This window comes from Ananas comosus, unplaced genomic scaffold, assembly GCF_001540865.1.
Source record: "Ananas comosus cultivar F153 unplaced genomic scaffold, ASM154086v1, whole genome shotgun sequence".
In the NCBI taxonomy this organism is placed as follows: Eukaryota; Viridiplantae; Streptophyta; class Magnoliopsida; order Poales; family Bromeliaceae; genus Ananas; species Ananas comosus.
Genome location: NW_017890994.1, coordinates 5,192 through 26,847, shown reverse-complemented (window position 1 = coordinate 26,847; position 21,656 = coordinate 5,192). Strand labels below are relative to the sequence as shown.

Genomic DNA, 21,656 nt, shown 5'->3' with positions numbered 1-21,656 from the left:
TGGCATGCGCGTTAATTTATGGCAATGACTCGTGCAAAGACATGTGAGGCTTTCCGTGTTTTTCTTGTTCTCCGGGAGCTCGCGTAGAAAGTAACAATGTCTTAGATTAATTGATCGAAGATCTGAGAGGCAACATACACTTTCGGGCAACTTTTTTATTCTGGTAGATGTGAGGTTTAAGGTTTGCAAACTCTTTAAATGACCAATGGAATTTGGTAGGGAGACAAAGCTTGTGCAACATTCAAGATTCAGTGTTAGTATATTGGAGAGATTACCGATGGAGTCTGGTAATTCTTTTAAAAATCGACATCCTTGCAAGTCCAAAACCTGCAGATTCTGCAAAAAACCAATAGATTGTGGCAGTGTTTCAAGGTTTGTATATGACAAATTGAGATACCTTAGGTGTCTAAGATTACTAATTGAATTTGGCAATTCTTTGATCGGGTAGTATTTAAGATAAAGTGCTCTTAGAAGCTTCATACTAGAGAAAACAGTTTGAAGAATCTTCAGCATCATATCTTCCTTTCCTATCTGCATAAAAGGATGTGATTTGAGGAAGTAAAAGGTTCTCAACTTTTTGACTATATTGAGGATCTCTAGAACCGATGGTGTTATCTCTATTGTGCAGATAAAAGATGAATAACGTGTCGTAGGATATATGTCTCTTCTATTGACAACTTTGGCAATGCTTGAACATTCTTCACCTGCAACAAATTGAGCGAGATCATGAACAAGATCATGAATCACGACAGCATATATATATATATATCAATCCGACCATATGATAGCTATCATATCTCCCGAGGCACGATGGTTCAACAAAAGTTACTACACCGAGACAATCTGAACTAGATGTGATAACTTTCATAAACCTTTGATTTAAAGTATTATAAAGCCGTAGTAAATGAATAGTTTACTCATCAGATTTTTACTTGCTAACTTTTATTTTAAAAATATATTTAAAGTAGTCTAAACTTAACAAAATTTGGCAATTTAAGTGTTTGCGTAGTGTAGATGGTAATTTTAACAGGTAAAATTCTGGAAAACTAGTGATCGGTTTACTACAGCTTTTTAATACTTTAAATCAAAGATTTACGAAAATTATTACATCTAGTTCAGATTGCCTCGGCTAATAACTAAACCTTCGGCGTAGTAATTTTTGTTGAACCGTCATGCCTCATGGTTGGATCGAGAGAGAGAGATATATATTAATAAATAAATATAGATATTTATATAATATATATTTAATATATTTATATTTTATATACAGCGCGCTTTATGCTCTCTCGACTGGGCAATGGTAGATATACCTGAGTGCCCCAGTTCAGTTGTCAATCACTACATAAAGGACTTTTATAGGAATTTTCGTCACCAAGATTTAGAGGTGGTTACGGTGCAGTATATAAGGAAGTAGAGAGTCAGTTGAACAGTCAGATATGTTGTCGCCTCTTCGTTAAATAACTAGTATCTTTCTTAATGGGTTGGTAGTGTCGTGCTACCGGCTGCAACACCGAAGGCCGTAGGACTCGAGCGACGAGCTGTCCGACCGTTTGGCTTACCGGTTGCTCAAAACAACCGATTGCTCGTAGTCGCGGCTCGACTTCTTCGACCTCCCGTGGGAGAGGCGGTAAGCGCTGCACGAGCTCCTACGTCTCCTCTCCGTTTGCGTCCTCTTCCGTGAGTCTCCCACCGACTCTGCGGAGTTTCTACACCGGATGCTATAGCTACTAGACGATCTGCTCCTGAAGCGGTTCTTGGCCTTCTCCTCAAATTGACTAGGCCTTTCGTCATGATAATTGACCTACTACCCTTGCCATTCATTGGACAATAGTAACGGACTGAGTAAATGAAGAGTCAAATTCTAACCATCCTTGTAATCTCTCTAATCCCTCTCTGATCTAGTCGAGCGTTTCCTCTCTAGATTCAAAGTAAACGTTCTCTCTAGACGTCACTGCGTGACATCCGTTCTGTGACACCACTCTCTTCTTTGATCGGGAGAGCATTAACTTAGGCTTCAAATACCATCCCTTCTTCTATTCTTTTTCTAGTAGCTTAAAGAACACCTGTGCAGCCCTCCACTCGTGTCCTAATATCGTTAACAACCCTACCCTCCCGAGCCATTCTGCTGTGAGCGCGTTAATCAGATATTACTAGTTGTTTATTCGCCAGTGAAACTCTTCTCTTATACCCACACACAAAGACTACTAAAACTGGTATTTTCCGAACGGTCTAGTTATTATCTCGTATGTTGCCCTTTCCAAACGCTAGAGTGTTCGTACCGCAGCTACGTCAGATTCGATTTTGTTCTCGAACTCTTTTTTTCAAAAAACGAACACGACCTACTACATACCTTACTTTTAATACTCTTTACCCTGTTTAAATCCTGAAACGATTGATAACCACGTTGGCTTTCATTTCAATATCACTGGTGGGCATCATCATCTCAACGGAGTGATTAACGCTGCTATCTCGGTGTGAAAAACTTCTGAAATAGGCTCTTACTAACAACCAACAACAAACTCTCTTCTCGTAAACCCTATCCACGAACACTCTTCTGGCGTTTGAATCAATGGTAACCTTTCCTCTAACACTTTTTTATACCGCCACAGGGCGACCGTCGCTTCCAAAATCCATCGAACTACGCGAGATTTTCTTCCCTTTCTCTCACCAACCGACAGGCCCTGTTACTATCAACCTTCAATCTTCTCTTACTTTAAAATGGTCGAGATTCCAACTCAATATTAGTAAACGGTAGTGTGAACTTCGTTACGAAACGCATAACGAGGTATAAAGGTTTCCTATGATAATATTATTAATTCCTGGACTAGGTTGAAACCTAACGACTTCCTAAACAAGCCAGTGAGTGGCTCTCACACCTTAACCTTCTGCACCCAATGGTTATATAGCTTCTCGATGATAGCTCTAGTGAAAAGCTCCTTGGATCCGTACACTATCCNGTCCAACTTTCTTAAAAAAAAATCTGACTCCCAAGGTAATGGTTAGAGTCTACCCTTAATAATTAATATTATAAAATAAAATAAAATAAAATATATAATATAAAATATTTAAATAATGTATTATTCTATAAAAACTTATGTTTGATCATCAATATTTAGAGTCGATTTATGTTGTAATGGGTGCATCCAAACTTTTTTAGGACACACGGCAAGCCCCTATTGGCTCATACCTTAGTTGGCAACGTGGCTCCTTCGCAAGCTATCTTACATTCGTGTTTTTCCCTCAAATATGAGGATCGTTGAGATAAAGTAATTAATAAGCTACACGGGTATTATACTTTTGAATTTCTCGGATAGGGCTTTGTTTTGATATTAGGTTGTTCCGTACAAAATCATTTTGAGGATTCTAAATTTATATTCAAGAATTTACTATATGTAGGAATTGTCAAATTTGAGAAATACAGCAAAAGTAAATATGCTGTTTTTACATAAACCTCTGAGAACTCTATTGGTTTGACGGTTACAGGTATAGAGCAAACTAATGCACCTTTATGTTATTTTCATACACCAAAATTTAGCTAGATAATTTTGAGTTGGAAATTTTGATTTTAGCTAGATGATTTAGAATTTAGGTAAACAATTAACGCCTCCCGGACTAAATAGTTTTGAGAGTTTGGAATGCATATTCAGGAATTCAGGGTATATTGTATTTGAATCAACTTATAAAATTGAGAACAATAGAACTTCATGAGGGCGTTGAATCAATCGAGCAAAGTAAAGATTGGTGTTTGGAAAACATAATTCAGTTGTATGATTAAAGATTCCATGAAGAATACGGGTAAAATATAGCAACTGAGTGAGGATTCACACACACATTGAAAGTACATAGTATTGGACTATAAATATTGTCTAGCATAAACATACTATATTTAATACAACATAGGTTTGTTGAGTCCTGCAATTAGAAAGCAGCATATATTTGCAGATAATCCTTGATTACTTGTTTGAAGAGTCTTCACCAAGATCATATGAACTGCAAAGATATTCATAGAATGTTAGTATTTCTAGGCCCTCTTCAACGTTCGGAACGATCTAATAACTTACGAAGGGCAAGTAAGAATGGTAGCGATGGTGTAAACGTAAGAAAGGCATGTTTTCTCCAAGGCATATAAGTAATTTGGGGGGTGGGGGAAGGGTTATACCTAAGACGGCGCCTCTTCTCATGTGGTATTTCACATAGTTGATTGGATAACTGTGTTAAACTGTGTGGAATTTCACATAATTGATCAGATGGTCGTGCTGAACTGTTACAGAAATAAATCCAACAATTTTGGTATCAATAGGAAATGTTCAAAGTTTATTTCCGGTAATAAAAAACATATACAAATAAAAAAACTAACCTCGAAGAAGTGGCTAGAGCTGGAGAGATTTCCTCCAAATATTCTGGCTGACTTTGTTTTTTATTTGTAGATAAGTATGTTTGATCTTCACATTTTATAAATATATTATCTTTGTTTTGTCTTTTATCTTTTGCATCATTGTTGATCGTAAAAATTTTAAGAACTTTAAAGGATGGAGTGCTTGTTCTGAATCTTTGTGAATCAGCCATAATTTGGAAAATGTGTGTTTGGTTTATAATTGTTTGTATTACCACGGGAAGTGTAAACTTATCCGAATTAGGAGCCGTTGCTAAAATTTGTGCAGGTATACGTATAAGATCTTGAACCAATCGACCGAATATGGTAAAATTGGCTACCCCGCTGGAGTCTTCAACAATTGCGCTTAATTTATACCTAATTTTGTAAACAATAGAAGAATTAGATATTAACATCAGTATAATAATCTGGTTTAGGGTTACTGATTTTAAAGAAATAGAGAATTTCACCATGGAACAGGAGATTGATCGTTGTTACCGCAACGGGCACACCAGAATGTATCATCACATGCCTTCATGGCTGATTTACAATTATGGCATGCTTTATACCACCACCCATAGGAGGTATCGATTTCAACAATTTTAGCTTCGCATGTGAACTTTACATCCTATTCACAGACAGAATATAGGAAAACGAATTAGATTGACAAATAGTGAAAGTAGAAAAGTTTTTATCTTGGTATCTGACTATAAACTTACTTCAGCATCAGAAAGGTCTAGGTTTAGTAATTCAGCAATTATTTTTCTATTTTGGCACATTTCTTCTAGAGGAGAAATGATTTTTTGTCCACCATAAGTTATGCGCTGGATTGCATTAGGTTCTTCGCCTTGCCTGCGTTAAATAAAAATGTGTATAGTGATAAAATGCATTAAAGGTTCGGAAATTAAAGAAAATTTTATATATCGGCAAACCTAATCAGGAATTCCAGGACTTCAGGAATTTTGAGGTTAAAATATATCTTCGATGCTGAGCATGTCGATAAATGTACCTTATCTATATTGAAGTAGTGGGGAAAAGTGAAATAATAGGTCAACAATATATATAATAATGCCATTTTAATTTAAACTTATATGTTTATGTCTTAACCTCTAAACGTTCGAACTGTCATTCCAGCAAGAATTATGATTATAGGAGCAGTTTTCTTTTCCTCGTAAATATTTGGTTCATCAAAATCCGTCGCAAATCCATCCCATAGCGTCGCTGGTATAGTGTTTTTACTGCAAAATAAATTATATTAATTTAACAGCAGTAATGAAGTCTGATGAAATAAAGTGATTTGCAAATATGAATCACTAACTCTAAATCTTCTATTTCTAAATTTCTGATTGGAGTGAGGACTTGGCCAATATATCTGTGAGTTATTTCACCAATAGCCGTAATTTTCCCAACAACATCTGCGCAGTATAACATGTGTAATTATTAGATATACATAAGTATTCATGAAAGTAAATAATATTTGCAACAAATGGTACCTGTTAAAATGGAATCGTTGTATTGTTTCTTATTAATTTCGTAAAACGTAGAGAAATTAAAACTGTGTAACGGAATTCCTTCCGAATCATCTTCAACTTCAGTAAGCTGTGTCGACTTACTTAACTGAATCATGTAATAACGATCGACAGCCACAAATTTTTTCCTTGTTGGAATAACGCCAAATTTCTCTATTACATACACCTTGCCTTCTGTAATTCGACATTTAAGGTCTTCTGCATCTTGCTTGCGTATTGTTGCTTGCATGGAAAACTCCTAGTAAAAAAAAACAAAATATGTGATAAAAGAATATACAACGGAAAAATAGAGAACATATCGTAAAAATTGTGACGCCGGGGGGGAAATTCAGTACCTCCTTATCTACCAATAGACAATCTAGACTGAAAATATCTCCCTTCAAATATGGGGTAGTTGATTCCCAGATCCGGCAGATACGAACTTTGATTTTGCAAGCTTGCTGGTGCAGTGATAACTGTGATAAAAGAACATTTTCCATTGCAGGAGGAAGAATCTGTTTAAACATGAGAGAAACATTAATATTATGGAAAAAATAATGCAATATGTTTTTTTTTTAAATTCTCAAAGAAATGTAAGCAAACCTGATTATATTATTGTAAATCTTCAAATATTTCACGAAAAACTATATTTCTTGTATACCCCTCAGGTTCTTTGTCTTTTTTTTCGATAAGAATTCTTAATCCATTTCGTGAAGTAACTCGAGAAATTGCGACATAAAGTTGACCGTGTGAAAAAACAGGATGCGATAAATAAATGCCTACTTTTTGCAATGTTTGACCTTGACTTTTATTAATAGTCATTGCATAAGAAACCCGAACCGGGAATTGTCTCCTTTTGAGTACAAATGGCCATTTAGATTCTGTCACGTTCATTACTATGCGGGGTATATAAACCTTCTCGCCGATATGGTTGCCTGTAAAGATTTGTGCTTCAATAACTCTAGGAGCCAGTTGAGTTACAATTAATCGAGTCCCATTACACAAACCGGCACTTTGGTTGATGTTACGAAGTAGCATAATTGGGCTCCCCACTTTTAGAAGTAATTCATGATTTGGAACTCCATTAAATGTTAAAGAATTTAAAAATTCCACCGGATAAAGTAAGCTATTCTCTTCTGCATTTTTTGATGAGCCACATATTGAATCCGAGCTTAAATATAATCGGCCCTCAGTTTGTAACAAAGAGAGTACGTAACTGTTGACCTTATCGACGCTTTCATTCCTAGGTGTAATGATAGCTCTATCCCGCAGATAATTAGGGTCATTGTAGTTTTCCTCAATATGATCATATATTTCTGAAACTATTGTTTCGATACCATTTTTGCTAACCTTTATCAGCAGGTCGTCAGGAATTTTGATCCAAGTTGGTTCTTCTTCATCTTCTAATTTCACGGCATTTATTTTGCCATCACCAACATCAAGCACCCATTGACTAAATTCTAATAAAGAAATGTCCATTGTGCCATGTATCGAGCCTCGAAGTAATCTCATGTTCGTAGAAAGCCGGAAGATTTTACACTTACTCCATATGTATGATCTTGTAAGTGACGCGCTTAAAATATCTTGCTTAGTTCCGCCAACAACAACTGGAAGGATTTGTCTAAAGTCTCCACCTAAAATAATAGTTTTTCCTCCAAACAATTCACTACACATATTTGGTTCATCTGTCACCATAATATCTTTTAGGGATTTATCTAAAGCTTCAAAACAATTTTTATGATTCATTGGAGCTTCATCCCAAATAATTAAAGAAGTTTGTGCAATTAAATTTGCAAGGTGTGTGCCTTTCTTAATTTCACAAATAGAACAATCATCAATTTTGATAGGAATTTTGAATCTTGAATGGGCAGTCCTTCCCCCGGGCAATAAGAGTGATGCAACACCTGAGGAAGCAACAGCTAAAACTATTCTTCCTTCAGAACGTAATTTTGCAATTATAGTTTTCCAAAGGTATGTTTTACCCGTCCCGCCATGGCCATAAACAAATATAAGATCTCCAATATTTTGATATACAGAACGTAGGACGGCATCATATATGATTTTCTGCTCACTATTTAATCCATCAAAGAGTTCCGAATATTCCTGTAATAATTCGGTTCTATTGTAATCCAATTCTTCCGCCAATAATTTATTATTTAATCCGTCAACAATCAACCTATTCGGAATCGGCAGATTATATTGTGTAAGTGAGCAACTATTTTTGTTGAATATAACTTCCAACTCAAATAGGACGTGGTTCTGAAGTTCGAGTTGAGGTATTCGGAGATTTTCTACACCCAAAGCACGTTTTAGCCTATATAATATATCATCCGCCATTAATTCCCAGTATTCATTCCATAATTTAAGAGGATCCGCCACTTCACAGTAAATCACCAATGTTGCAAATAATTGTCTGAGTTCAACCGAGCCTGACCACTGTGAAGCCTCTCCAAATGCCTCTCTCCATTCTTTATCATCGCCAAGTAAACCGAGGGCATCACATGCAGAACGAAACGTTTCGTGTACGACGCCGTGTACAGTTCTAATCTCTGCATAACTTCTTGGTCCTCTAACTATATTCAAAAGCATGCGTAAAAAGTATAGCTCTCCAGAATTTGGATGAATGTAAACTATTCTGCCGATACGGTATCCTTGTTTTCGCCTCGACCAAAATTTATCAGTTGAATGCCAAACCCATTCAGTTGGGAATTCAGCATATGTTAATTGCCGAGCGTCGTTATAATTGAGATTGGTTTGCATCCATTCCGTAAACATTGTTTTCTCAACATTCGGACGATTGAGAACGTTAATTAAATTTTGAGCACCATGATATATTACGTTATTCATCATCGGTAGATGAATAGTTAACCGCTCGACAGATGGATGCCTAAAGTGGATTTCAAATTGGAATAATCTCCAAATTGCCTCATATGCTGATAAATATCTACAATCTAAATATTGCTTGATTTCATCAATATTTTTGTATTGCTTTTCATTAGTCCCATCAGTATAATGGACATTATTTTCTAAAACTACTGCAGATCTATCTGGACCTTTATTGATATACTTGAATAAATATTTTATTAGTCTTGACTTGTTACACCATTCAACATTAATATGAGCCTGATATTTGATAACCAATTGCAAGTTGTGAGGAACAGCAAATCTATTGTCAAGTTCAATACCAGCTTTCAACACTCGAAGGTGGCTATTCCTTCTTCTGTATATAGGGAATCCATCCTCAGATATAACTGTTTCATTTATATATTCTTTTGGATAATGTTTTGAGCAGCGGCCTTTGATCATACATGGGGCCCCTGGTTTAGCTAATCCACATGGACCATGTATCATAAATTTAGCAACTGATGCATAACCGATTGGATCATTAATTTGATCAGGTATTTCTGCAGATATAATTGCATTTATCTCTGAAGTTGTTAGATATTTATGCTCTGGATGTAACCATATTAGCATGTGAACATGAGGAAGGCCCCTCTTCTGAAACTCAACAGTATATAACTCTGCAGGGAAATGGCAGAGGTAAAAAATTAATGGCGCAAATACAATAAAGAAACAATAAAGTTAATTGTAAAATTGAGGCCAACATAAATTGTATAGCGACATACCAGCCACAGATTTGCCAAAATATTGGTTCTTTTTAATATCATCCATTAAAACTTCCAATTTTAGCTTAAACACCCTGCTAATAATATCCGGTCGATCTTCACCTTTTTGGCCATTAATAAATTGCAGGCCATCTCTAATTTCAGGCCACTGTGCATTGCAGGTAAACGTTATGAATAAATCAGGAGGCCCTGAGTGTCTGCAGATAGCAATGGCATCTTGATAATTTTGTACCATATAGCGAGGACCCGCAGTAAAACTTGAAGGCAATATAATTCGTTTACCAATAGCATTACCATCTACATCTCCTTCAACAACAGCGTCTCTAATACCTTTATATATTTCAGTTCTAAGATTTGCTTGATTTCTTCTAATGTATTGCAGCCTTTCTTCTTCAACACAGGTGAAAGCATCGACAATATATTGCTGAAAAAGTTTTCCACCACGCACCAATGTCTTCCCTTCTCTTAATCTATTTTGGATTCGGTAAGCATAAAACTCCCGCATTGTAATACACTGCCGAGAATTTGTTTTTCTACGGGATGTCTCTCTGCATCGTATGCCAAGACTAAAACCATCCTCACCATAGGGGAATAAAATTGGATATTGCATAGCCATAAAAGAAGGATGCAAATCACTAATACGTTTTAAGCCTTCTGTTTTATGCTCAACAATAATATCACGTTGCCGATCTACACTGCCTAAGTCACCAACAATTAGACCAGCAATTTCGGCGCATGAAGGAGAATTATATTGCTGTAAGGATTCCCCACGTGCTCCAATTAATCGTAACCTTACAGGTATAAAATCATTATGCACAAAACGATCTCTTACCATTCTAAATGCTTTAACAATTACATTATGATCATCAAACATTTTAATTAAATCAGCCACAATGTTCCTACTAATTTTCTCAACACCACTGTCAATGTCAATTGCTCGTATCCTATTGGAGATCTCATTCTCAGTATCATAAATATAGAGCTGAGCAAATTTGGGGCGGTGTCCATCAGTCGGAAGAAGAGAACCCATTATATGATGATTTTGACCATTAATTCTAAAGACATATGGGCCTGGTCTCTTATTAATTTCTGTATCAACCTTGGCGCCTATTGAGGTAAATGCGAACATAGAATTGTATACTCTGATATTATCTCTAAATTTCCTAGACAATCCCCCCACTTGATAATCCAATAAAATTTCTAATGCATGAGGTGTTTCACGCAGCAACGGCACATAGACTCGGCCTTCTTGGCAGCACATCGAAAACCTTGGTACTTTTTCATTTTGACATTTATAAATTCTCTCATTATACCAAAGCAATGCTCCACATGATTGGCACTCATATTGCGGTAAACCAAGATATGATTGATTAGAAAAATGCGGCGGAATTACATGAGGAACCGACGCAATTGTATAGTCTACAATAGTAGAGTCTATATTTGTTGACTGCGCGGATGCAAGAGATTGAATAACTCCTTTATTTCTCCGGCGGCTAAGAATAATTTTTCGCCGTTTCCTATTTTCTCGACTAATTGATGCAGCATCCATTTAAGAATGAAGCAAAATTAATGACGCAACACGAATGTAAGAACCAAAAGTCAGAGCCTGTTGTAAATAAATAAGAATTTAACAACCATCAACAGGTGAGAGCGGGAAAAGTATGCATTTATAATTATTGCAAACTAATGTGTAAAGCAAAGTAGCATCAATACATACGGAGGTTCTGCCTGAAACTACTTAAGTTTGGTAGAGTTTATACCTAAAAGCATGAAAGCAATAAAAGGGCAAAGCAGCCTATCCACTTTTGATGTGTATCCCAAACAGGACAATTTCGCTCCCTATAAAATTCAGTTGTTCTTAATCGCATACCTTGAATCAAATACCATAAACCTTGTATTCCTGAATATGAATTTTGAATCCTTGGGACTATTTTGTGCAAGAGGCACTAATGAGGACACAAAGTTATGGCTAAGAAAATGCAAAAGAATAGCACCGGTGTAGTTGATTGACGTTCTTCATGCCTAACTGCATCCCCTCAACATCTCAGTAACCCTCCTATTGGCTTTACAAATGCTAATCGGAAGGCGAGAAAGGAAAGAGGCGATCGGCAACATGAGAAGTCGTACTGTAGAGAGAGAGATACCTGCAGGATCTACAGATCTCTAGGGCGACAACACCCTGGGCTAATAGGATCTGCAATCGTAGGAACAGGGGGGGTGGTGGTAAGTGGGGGGGGGCAGGGGCATAGTAACCTGTGTTAACTCCCCGAGCCCTGCAAGCTTTGCGGGGCCACAGGGGACAGGAAGGGTGACAGACCTGCGAGATTTGTGGAACCACAGGGGATAGGTAACCGGCAGGGAAAAGAGGCAAGTAGATGTTTTACTTTTGGAACAGGTGAATTGTGGGAATTCCTATACATGTTGCGATGTCGAAATCTGATTGTTGCTTATCTCCATCAGCAAGAAACCCATTGAAAAAGGTTGGAAAATAATGTTCGACCAATTGACTTGAATAAAACTCCTCTTCGTGGAAAAAGTTGTAGGATTGGATTTAAAAATGCTAACCAGAAGGTGAGAAAGGAAAGAGGCGGCTGGCAACATGAGAAGTCGGAGCACAGAGAGAGAGATACCTGCAGGATCTACAGATCTCCAGGGCGACAACACTCTGGTCTAATGGGATCTGCAATCGCAGGAATAGGTGGGTGGTGGTGAGTGGGGGGGGGGGATGGGGCACAGCATACTGTGATAACTCCCCGAGCCCTACAAGCTTGCAGGGCCACAGGGAACAGGAAAGGTGACAGACCTGTGAGTTTTGCGGAATCACAGGGGACAGGGAACGGATAGGAAAAAGAGGCAGGCAGATGTTTTACTTTTGGAACAGGTGAATTGTAGGAATTCCTATACATGTTGTGATTTCTGAATCTGATTGTTGCTTATCTCCATCAGTAAGAAACCTATTGAAAAAGGTTGGAAAACAATGTTCGGCCAATTGACTTGAATAAAACACCCCTTTGTGGGAAAAGTTGTAGGTCGAAAAACTCGACCTGTTGGAGAACTTTAGCAATAGCTAAATAACTTTTTGAATTGACCAAATAACCCAGAGAAGAGAACTGCATTATGAACTCCAAAATTCGCTACCTGATGTTTTGAGTTGGTTTTCAACTAACATTTCTTTCTCCCCCCTCCCCCCCCTCTATTTCTCTCTCACTTTCTCTCTCTCTCTCTCTCTCTCTCTCTCTCTCTTTCTCTCATACGGTTAACAGTGTAAAGACATGTAGAACATAGTGAGAGCAAATAGTAATACTAAATGGTGGAGAGGGAAACCGCCAAAAAAATTAGGGGATGCAAAACCCAAGAGTTTAAAATTTATAAATAAATGGCTAACCAATAAAACTGATTATGAAAGAAAGGACAACATAGGAATAAGGCAGTTTATAGCAGTTGAAGCTGCTTGAGAACCAGCTAGTTTATAATAGTTGGAGTTGTTTGCTGTTAAAGTAGAAACAACGTAATTGTAGTAATACTAAAGGGTGGAGAGGAAAAGCACCAAAAAAATTAGGTGATGCAAAACCCAAGAGTTTAAAGCTTATAAATAAATGGCTCACCAATAGGCCTGATCCTGATAGAAAGGATAACTTGGGAATGGACCAGTTGATAACAGGTGAAGTTGCTTAAGAACCACCCAGTTTATAACAGTTGGAACTCCTTGCTGCCAAAGTAGAAGCAGCGTAATTGTTTAACACTATAAACATCATAGAGGTAATTGAATTATTCGATGATGAACAGTATAGCTGAATTATTTGGATATAGAATATAATAGTTTAGTAAAAGAAAACGAAAACCAATGCAGATAATTTTTGCAGAAATAGAGTCAACCGAATTACTTACAACTGTAAAATTTACTGGAAATAGGGAAATGTTTTTTTTAATGTTATTCGTTTTGGAAAACAAAATTCGCCGATGGAATCCCCATTTAAAAAAAAAAAAAACAAACCAAAGCAACACTATTATTTAGTGTTGAAAATTGTAAGTACATTATCCAAATCTAAGATATACTAATTAACAAAAAAAATTATATAGATTACATAAAGGCTTTTTCTTATAATAAGAGGTAAACTTAACTATATGTTTTCTTTGTTTATTTTATCGACTTGTAACTATGGTTGGGAAAAGATAAAAGAAAATATAGCAACCGGGAATTCCAAAGTTAATTAAGCATCTACTCAAGAATGCTAGGCCCCTATTCACTTTTGTCTGGTCCCCAAAATAAATGGCAAATTACATGTTTACTCCTCAAACTTTGAGGTAGGTGACACTTTGGTCTTTAAATTAACTTTTATTTGTTGTACTTTTTTGTTTGAACTTTTAAAATTATTGCGATCAAGTCCTAGAAACTTAATCTAGTTGATTAAATACTGACGTATTATTAATGAAAAAGTGATGTATCATTTCAACTATTTCTGCTTAACTTGCAGTAAATTTTAGAAGGACCAAAGTTTTTTTGTTCTCATGTCTTTGTTTTTAAAATACAGTGAGTATATTAATTGCACTACTACACCTTGAAATATCAGCAAATTTTTCACTTAAATCCTTAAACTTTTAAGCTTAACACGCGATGTTCTAAACTTTTATAATTAATTCACTTTAATTATTGCTAAAAATATATTGGTTGGTTGCCCCCGGTGCATCCTAACGTTCATACACCAATAATCTCACGGGTTTGCCATCTACATATCATGCCTTGTTCTATCATAGAAGAAGACCAATGAAGGAAGGAAGATCCTTTAGACCTTCTGTTTTTTGGTAGAGGGAAATACTAAGCCAAAGAAATCTTCTAATGGAGAACTTTTTATATATTGAGCAACGACCGTAATATTGACTTCTGGTCAGATTGCTAGTATGGGGAAACCAAATTGCAATCGTTATTCCCGAGGGTGTTTCAATTATTGATTTGCAAAAATATGAAATTCAGTGATTGTCTGAGGCACAACAGATTGGTGATAACATATGCGGCAAATAAAATACACTAATTTCGTTGATTAATATATATATGAAAACAACATCTAAATATAAATTTTGTTAATTGTGAAAGTATACAATTCCCATACAATTTAATAGAGATATTATATTTATCGACTGTTACCATTTATGAAAGAATATACATCTATCTTTCCTATCTAAGAAAATCTCAGTTGTAAATTGAATGCTCAAATTTTTTCCTTCGAACTAACACTTGCGGTCAGGATAGAGGTAACACAGGTATGCCACAATAAATTTGTGAAGATAGTAGAATTATTTAGTGTTGAAAAGCAACTATTCAGCTAACATACAGCTAAATCTAACTTATAATTAACCAATTTGAGTTTTCTAAATACAACAGGAGCACAAATTTTACTAATCACAAATATGTTAAAAATGTTCAATAATATAGTAGGCCACACCATATCGGGATGAAGCCTAACAAATCTAATAGGTAAGCTTCGTCCTGAGGCCAAACTTCAATATGTTGCAGTACACACCCTATATACTTGAACAAATTTTATATATTCATATTTAGCAAAATCCATGCGGCGGGCGTATCCAGAAACAGGATTAGAAAACTGTAACTTAGAATTATCTGTATAGCAACAAAACTGCTGCTTTTCAAGACTAAATAATTCTACTATCTTTAAAATATCCTCCTAACATAATCGTGAAAACTTTTTCTTGATAGCAAATAGTTATGGAAAGTAGTAGAAAAAAAGAGGATTCGATAAACACAAAAGGTTCCTTGAAGGGCTGAGCAACTGAAAGGCATAATCTCTATCATGTGAAAATCATAAGTCTGATTGTTGGTTACCTCCATCAGCAAGAAACCTATTTAAAAAGGTTGGAAAACAATGTTCGACCAATTGACTTGAATAAAACTCCCCTTTCGTGGAAAAAGTTGTAGGGTTGGATTTAAAAATGCTAACCGGAAGGTGAGAAAGGAAAGAGGCGGTCGGCAACATGAGAAGACGGATCGTAGAGAAAGAGATACCTGCAGGATCTACAGATCTCCAGGGCAACAACACCCTGCCCTAATGGGATCTGCAATTGCAGGAACAGGTGGGCGGTGGTGAGTGGGGAGGGGGGGCACAGTATACTGTGACAACTCCCCGAGCCCTGCAAGCTTTGCGGGGTCACAGGGGATAGGAAGGGTGACAGACCTGCGAGCTTTGGGGAATCACAGAGGATAGGAAACCGACAGGGAAAAGAGGCAGGTAGATGTTTTACTTTTGGAACAGGCCAGGCTAGAGGTAACACAGGCACACCACAATAAATTTGCGAAGATAGTAGAATTATTTAGTGTTGAAAAGCAACTATTCAGCTAACATACAGCTAAATCTAACTTATAATTAACCAATCCGAGTTTTCTAAATACAACAGGAGCACAGATTTTACTAATCACAAATATGTCAAACATGTTCAATAATATAGTGGACCACACCATATCGGGATAAAGCCTAACAAATCTAATAGGTAAGCTACGTCCTAAGGCCAAACTCCAATGTGTTGCAGCACACACGGCATATGATTGAACAAATTTTATATATTCATACTTAGTAAAATCCATGCATCGGGTGTACCCAGAAAACAGAATTAGAAAACTATAACTTAAAATTATCTGTATAGCAACTAAACTGCTGCTTTTCAAGACTAAATAATTATATTATCTTTAAAATATCCTCCTAACATAATCGTGAAAACTTTTTCTTTATAGCAAATAGTTATGAAAAGCAGTAGAAAAAAAAGAGGATTAGAAAAACACAAAAGATTTCTTGAAGGGTTGATACCGTCGTTAATTACTTGGCTAAACTTAAGGCATACATGTAATTAAAAAATTTATATTCCCAAACATTAAAAGAATACTTTATTAAATACCACCAATTAAACAATTAAATTGTTAATAAAAATTACACTCGTATAATATACATTTTATTAAAAACTTAGTTGTGCATTATTAGAATAAATTAACAAATTAACATTTAACAAATATAATAATTAAGCAGTTAATACCTAAATGCAAGTAAAGGGAAAATAGAGCAATTTCATCTGTGCAGTTTTTTTAATAAAATCAATTATATATTTGCATAATACTTGCAAGAATGTAGGAAGGGATAATTTTCATAGAAAAGTATGCAGGAAAAGATAATTCTCATAGAACACCACGGTAAGGAGAATAACTTGTATTGACTATCATCGACGCTTTCAAATGAAGAAAATACTTCAGGGTTAGCTGCATATTATAATATTGAAGCTTCAATAGGTTGCGCATATATAAAATGTTCAAATTTGCAAATTTCGATAAAATTATGATTCAGCATTAATCTTATGTAGAGGTTGGTATTTAAGAGTCCGATAGCAACTCATAAAATAAGGAATTTTACCACGTGAATAGGAAGGTGGACAATTCATTTATCACTTTTTTTCAATTTCTACGGCAGCAGTAAAATCTACACATATAAAATATTTTAAAAACTACACGAAAATAAATCTACCTCAAATCAGTACTTTCTCTATTCCATGTAGAAACCATTACTAAAAAAGCTTAACTATGTACAACAAATCAGGGAGAAAGGCTCGGATAATATTGCAAAAGAAAGCTCCATTTTGCAAGATCTATACATTAAGAGAAAATTTTATAGGGAACTAAACTATAAATATGTTTTTTCTACCTGAATTGATTGGAACTATTTAAACATGAAGTAACTACCCAATTAAATACCAGCTGAAATTAAGTAAGCATAAATTCTAATATTAAGCGAAATCTGAGGCTCTTTTTTGTAGCAGGATACTCGCAAATTAAGGGAAAAAAAAAAAAGGAAAAAGAACCAAAATAAAAACCAAACTTATTCTGTGAAGTGAATGCAATATTCAATTATTTGTGCAATAACTCAGGCAATAACTTCCATTACATCTCAATTATTTGTGCAATAACTCATGCAATAACTTCCATTACATCTAGAAAGTATATAATATAAAGTCAATACGACGAAACTCCTGACTTTAGAAATTAGAACAAAAAGTATTATATATAGCAATGTAACAAAAACCGAGCAGTGAAAATAAATATAATATATTTTGCTCAGACTCCCCCGATCATCGAACATGATTAGATTGGCGCCAAAACCTAGGCACTTAGTACAGCGATTGATTCCCAACTGCCATGTATGTCGAAAAAATTTTTAGCCCAAATAAGAGCAATTTTCCAAGGTGCTACACCAGACCTTCTCTTTACAACCCCTCAAAAAGCAAATGTGCCAAGTTATTATTAGTTTATCACTATCATCTAAAGATTCAATCAAGGATCAGAGGTTTTAAAGAAAATAAACAGTATCAGAGCTTGCTGTTGACAATGGGAAAAGATCGCATACATTTAAATGGATATTAGCTCATTTGCAAAACTTTCAGATGATGCAATAACCCAAAACTTGAAATTTTGTATTATAAAACGAATGCTTGAAAAAGAGATGGAAAGTTCTATACTAAATCAACACACGGAAGCCAAACCAAACAATATACATGAGTGAGTATAGAAATGTAGAATACTGGTTTTGCCTATCGGATGCAGTGTAGGAAATTCCATCTATGGATGACTAAACTACAAATACCACTTTCTGTTGGGCTAAGTTACAAATAGGCAATTTAGTGGAATTCCACTAACTCCATTCTTATCTCTTTCCCATCCATTTTATGTAAAGGAACTCAAGCAAATCTTCAGCTTGGTTTGCTTGAAGCACCTCAGAATGAAGAAAGGAAAAATATGCGACCTTTTTTAGGCACTTACACCCAAACGAATTGTGTAAAAAAAAAAATTTGTAAACCAGAAGTGATAATATACATGCTCAAAAGATTATTTGTGGAAGGAAGTTTGCTTTAGTCACATGCTAGAACTATGCAAGTATAACATTAAGTAGTATAAAATGAAGGCTTGCAAGAAAAATGAAAGCTCTACATTAAATAAGTTTGCGAAAGTCACACCAAACAATATACATGAATGAGTATGGAAATGAACAAATCAGTTGTTCCATAAAGTACAAACTAAACATGCCCAATTAATGCAAAAAAAATAGAAAGATGGCTGTGGCTACTAAGCTATATTTTATGTTTTTCTTTTTTGCAAGTAGGAATCTTACTAAGTGAAGTGTTTAAGAAAGAAAAATCGAAAAACTGAAATTCAATTTCCAAGCCGGGTCTCTTCATTTTTTTTCTGCATTTGGAGTCCCTTAATATTAGATTTTCACTAATAGGTCATAAAAATGTTTGGAAAAAGGCACAACAATTAGATTAGTTATAACAAATAATGTATACAAAGTACTAATTAACATAGTCTGGAGTGATAGATAGAAGAGTGAGAAAATGAGGCTTCAAGCTCAATTTGATATGCTAGTAACAAAATCAAGAATTAAAGAAGGCCCAACTTAAAAAACTACTTTTGTTTTTTTGTTAATTATTTTAAGTAGAGAAAGATGTATCAGTTTATGAGCAAATCAAGAGCACGGTCAAACCAACCTAAGCCAAAGGCTAATACATAAGGTCAACACATGGACAAAAGGAAAAAAACAAAAAAAACCAACATTCACCCCCCTTTTCAATCAATATTTACAAATTATTGCAAAATCCTAAGTATGTTTTCATTTTATTATCTTTCTGTCTTTCTTCTTTCTCCTCTTCCTTTTCCTTTTCTTTTATTTTTCTCTCTCTCTATATACTACTGCTGAAAGCAGAGCAGCAGCAGCAGTAGCAGCAGCAAGCTATTGCTGCTGCTGTTGATTGCAGAGCAGCTGCAGCAGCAAGCTGCTGCTGAAAGAAAAAAAAAACACCCCCCCCTAAATATTTCTCAACAGATTCGGAAAGAGAAAGTCTTTAAAAAAATATCGGTATAAGATAATCCAACGTTTTATAAGGCGAGGTTTTCAATTTCACGACGACTTGAGATTGATGTAAGATGTTTTTTAAACTAAGGTAAACGTTAATCCGGTTCCAGTGAGTGTGGTACGTCTTTTTGTTTAAATGAATTATAAACACCGCGTACAAACGGATTTATCTACATTAGACATTCTAGGAAAAATGAACTACATTAGTCATTCTAGGAAAGATGAACCGAAGAATAATTCTTAGCACTTAGACATAAGATCTTCCAATAACTACTTTAAATCAAGCAACGGATAACGATACAACCACGCGTTATCTTACAGACGGACAACCTCAACAAATCAACCGTAAGAGGCTATATTGGAACCGATGATGTACACTACGTCTTACGTAGTCCTTTCAAGCCTAAAGGTAGTCGGTAGGACGTAAACCGAGTCAAATCGAATCGTTATACAAATTAAGTCGTATAACTCAAATCATAAAGCCCCCCCGGTAAATGACAACGACAAGTTAAAGAAGTGAAAGGAACGAAAATAAGGTTTGGAATATAAAACGTTTAAAAGACAAATGGAGAAAACAGGATATGATACTACTGGTAGTGGAACTTACACCTAATGAACGATATTAACTCCTGCGCAGTTCGGAAGAACCTACTAACACCACTACAAAAACTAGATGAAGAAGCGACCATCATCACCCTGAAAAGATTAACTTCGTAGTTTAAAACCCTGTTTGGAGAAGATTGTAAAACGAACGACAACAAAATAGGTAAAAAGGAACGAAGACAAGAAACCCCGACACTACTATAATTCTTTTTCTATTTACTCCAAACCTATGAAAACAACGATCCGTTGGTTGAGAACCTACCGGACCTAAAGGAAATTCTAAAAAGAGGACGACTGAAAACTCCACCACTCCTACCTTTTATTACCTTTTTTTCTCAAAACACACCTGACTAAATAGACGTCGGTTGGGAACCAAAGGTAATAGGGAAGGAGCTGGATATACAATTCCAGCTAAGACGGCGTCACAACTACCTTTTTTTACGTTTTTTATCGAAAGCTATCAGATGAACGATCCGACGGTGGAGAACCAAAAGTCACAAGGACGGAGTATGATATAGAATGTCAGTCAATATTTATTTTAGACTCGGAGGTATGTAAAAAAAATGAAAACATATAAGGGACACAAAAATAACAATGGATACGAAAATAATGACGAGAGTGAGAGACTGAGAGAGTAAGTGTGTGTGTGTTTCTTTATATTGTACAAAGAGAAACAAGGGATACAAAAATAACGACTTAATGTTGTACAAAGAAAAATACACACACGCACGTGTACACATAGACATACAGGAAATCTGAAACCCGACAACAAGAGCTACAATATCGGAAACACTAGCACAGTCGTCGTCGTCGACGGACGAGGTCGACGAGACGTTAGTCGGTGTCATCGACGCACGCGTCGTCGTCGTCCTGGAACGACGACGACGACGAGACNACAACTCTTTATAAATCCCCCCCCACAAAAAAAAAAAGTTTTTTCAAGTCTCTATGCTTCATTCCAACAAAAAAAGCTAAATTTCCAGGAAATTCCACAAAAAGTAGGGGGAAAAAAGAAAAAGGAGTTTGCCGTCAGATCCTGTAAAAGGTACCCCAAAGAACAAAATTTTTAAAGCTCAGGAATCAATTTTAAGAAAATGCATTGTAAATTTCCATTTCGCACAATTTTTCTGAAGCCTTGAGAAAAAAGTAAGCGCATAGAAAATACATGCAAAGCCCAATATAAAAAAGGGGAGCGCAAAACAAATAATAGATCAATAACCAATAATTTGGTAGATAAGAGTAAATTAAAGGAAAGAAAAACTGGAAGGAAAAATAGATATAGTTTGCTCAGACTCATATGGCTATCGGATATTACCCAACAAACAGCGAAGGCCGCCGGATTTGCACTGCTCAGTGACCCACTCCTCACATGGACAACAAAAAGACCCTTGGAGTAAATAAGAGTAACTGATTTACTGCGAAGTGAGCCACCGCAAATACTTTCATTACCAGCCTAGAACAGCCAAGAGAACTGGAATAGCGCAATCCTTAATAACTGCAATGATTCAACATTGAAGAACTGATGCATCATAGCTTAGGATGAAAAAGCCGAAGTTATTACAGTCTCAAAATAAAAGCCGACTATTTCCAAGAGCAATTGGTTAATCGAATCTTAATAGAAATAAGATAAAACTATTGATAAATATAT

At 35.7% G+C, this 21,656-nt stretch overlaps 1 protein-coding gene across 1 annotated transcript; it reads right to left on the bottom strand.

The window, feature by feature from the left end:
* Window positions 1-296: 296 nt before the first annotated feature.
* On the bottom strand, window positions 297-20,856 carry LOC109704518. The gene is made up of 15 exons (XM_020225270.1): window positions 20,757-20,856; window positions 9,739-10,613; window positions 9,507-9,654; window positions 6,796-9,401; window positions 6,237-6,395; window positions 5,866-6,139; window positions 5,691-5,787; window positions 5,496-5,610; window positions 5,382-5,386; window positions 5,092-5,224; window positions 4,843-5,000; window positions 4,609-4,750; window positions 645-704; window positions 398-531; window positions 297-336 (listed from the first exon to the last, which is right to left on the bottom strand). The coding sequence occupies exons 1-15, from the start codon at window positions 20,854-20,856 to the stop codon at window positions 297-299; spliced, it is 5,046 nt and encodes a 1,681-aa protein (XP_020080859.1).
* Between the last annotated feature and the right edge of the window lie 800 nt (window positions 20,857-21,656).

Coding starts and splice junctions, on each gene's coding strand:
- LOC109704518 (XM_020225270.1), bottom strand. CDS start 20,856: ATGACACCGACTAACGTCTCGTCGACCTCGTCCGTCGACGACGACGAC. Junction 5,788..5,865: donor CAACGATTCCATTTTAACAG/GTACCATTTGTT, acceptor TATACTGCGCAG/ATGTTGTTGGGAAAATTACG. Junction 337..397: donor AGTAATCTTAGACACCTAAG/GTATCTCAATTT, acceptor GGTTTTTTGCAG/AATCTGCAGGTTTTGGACTT.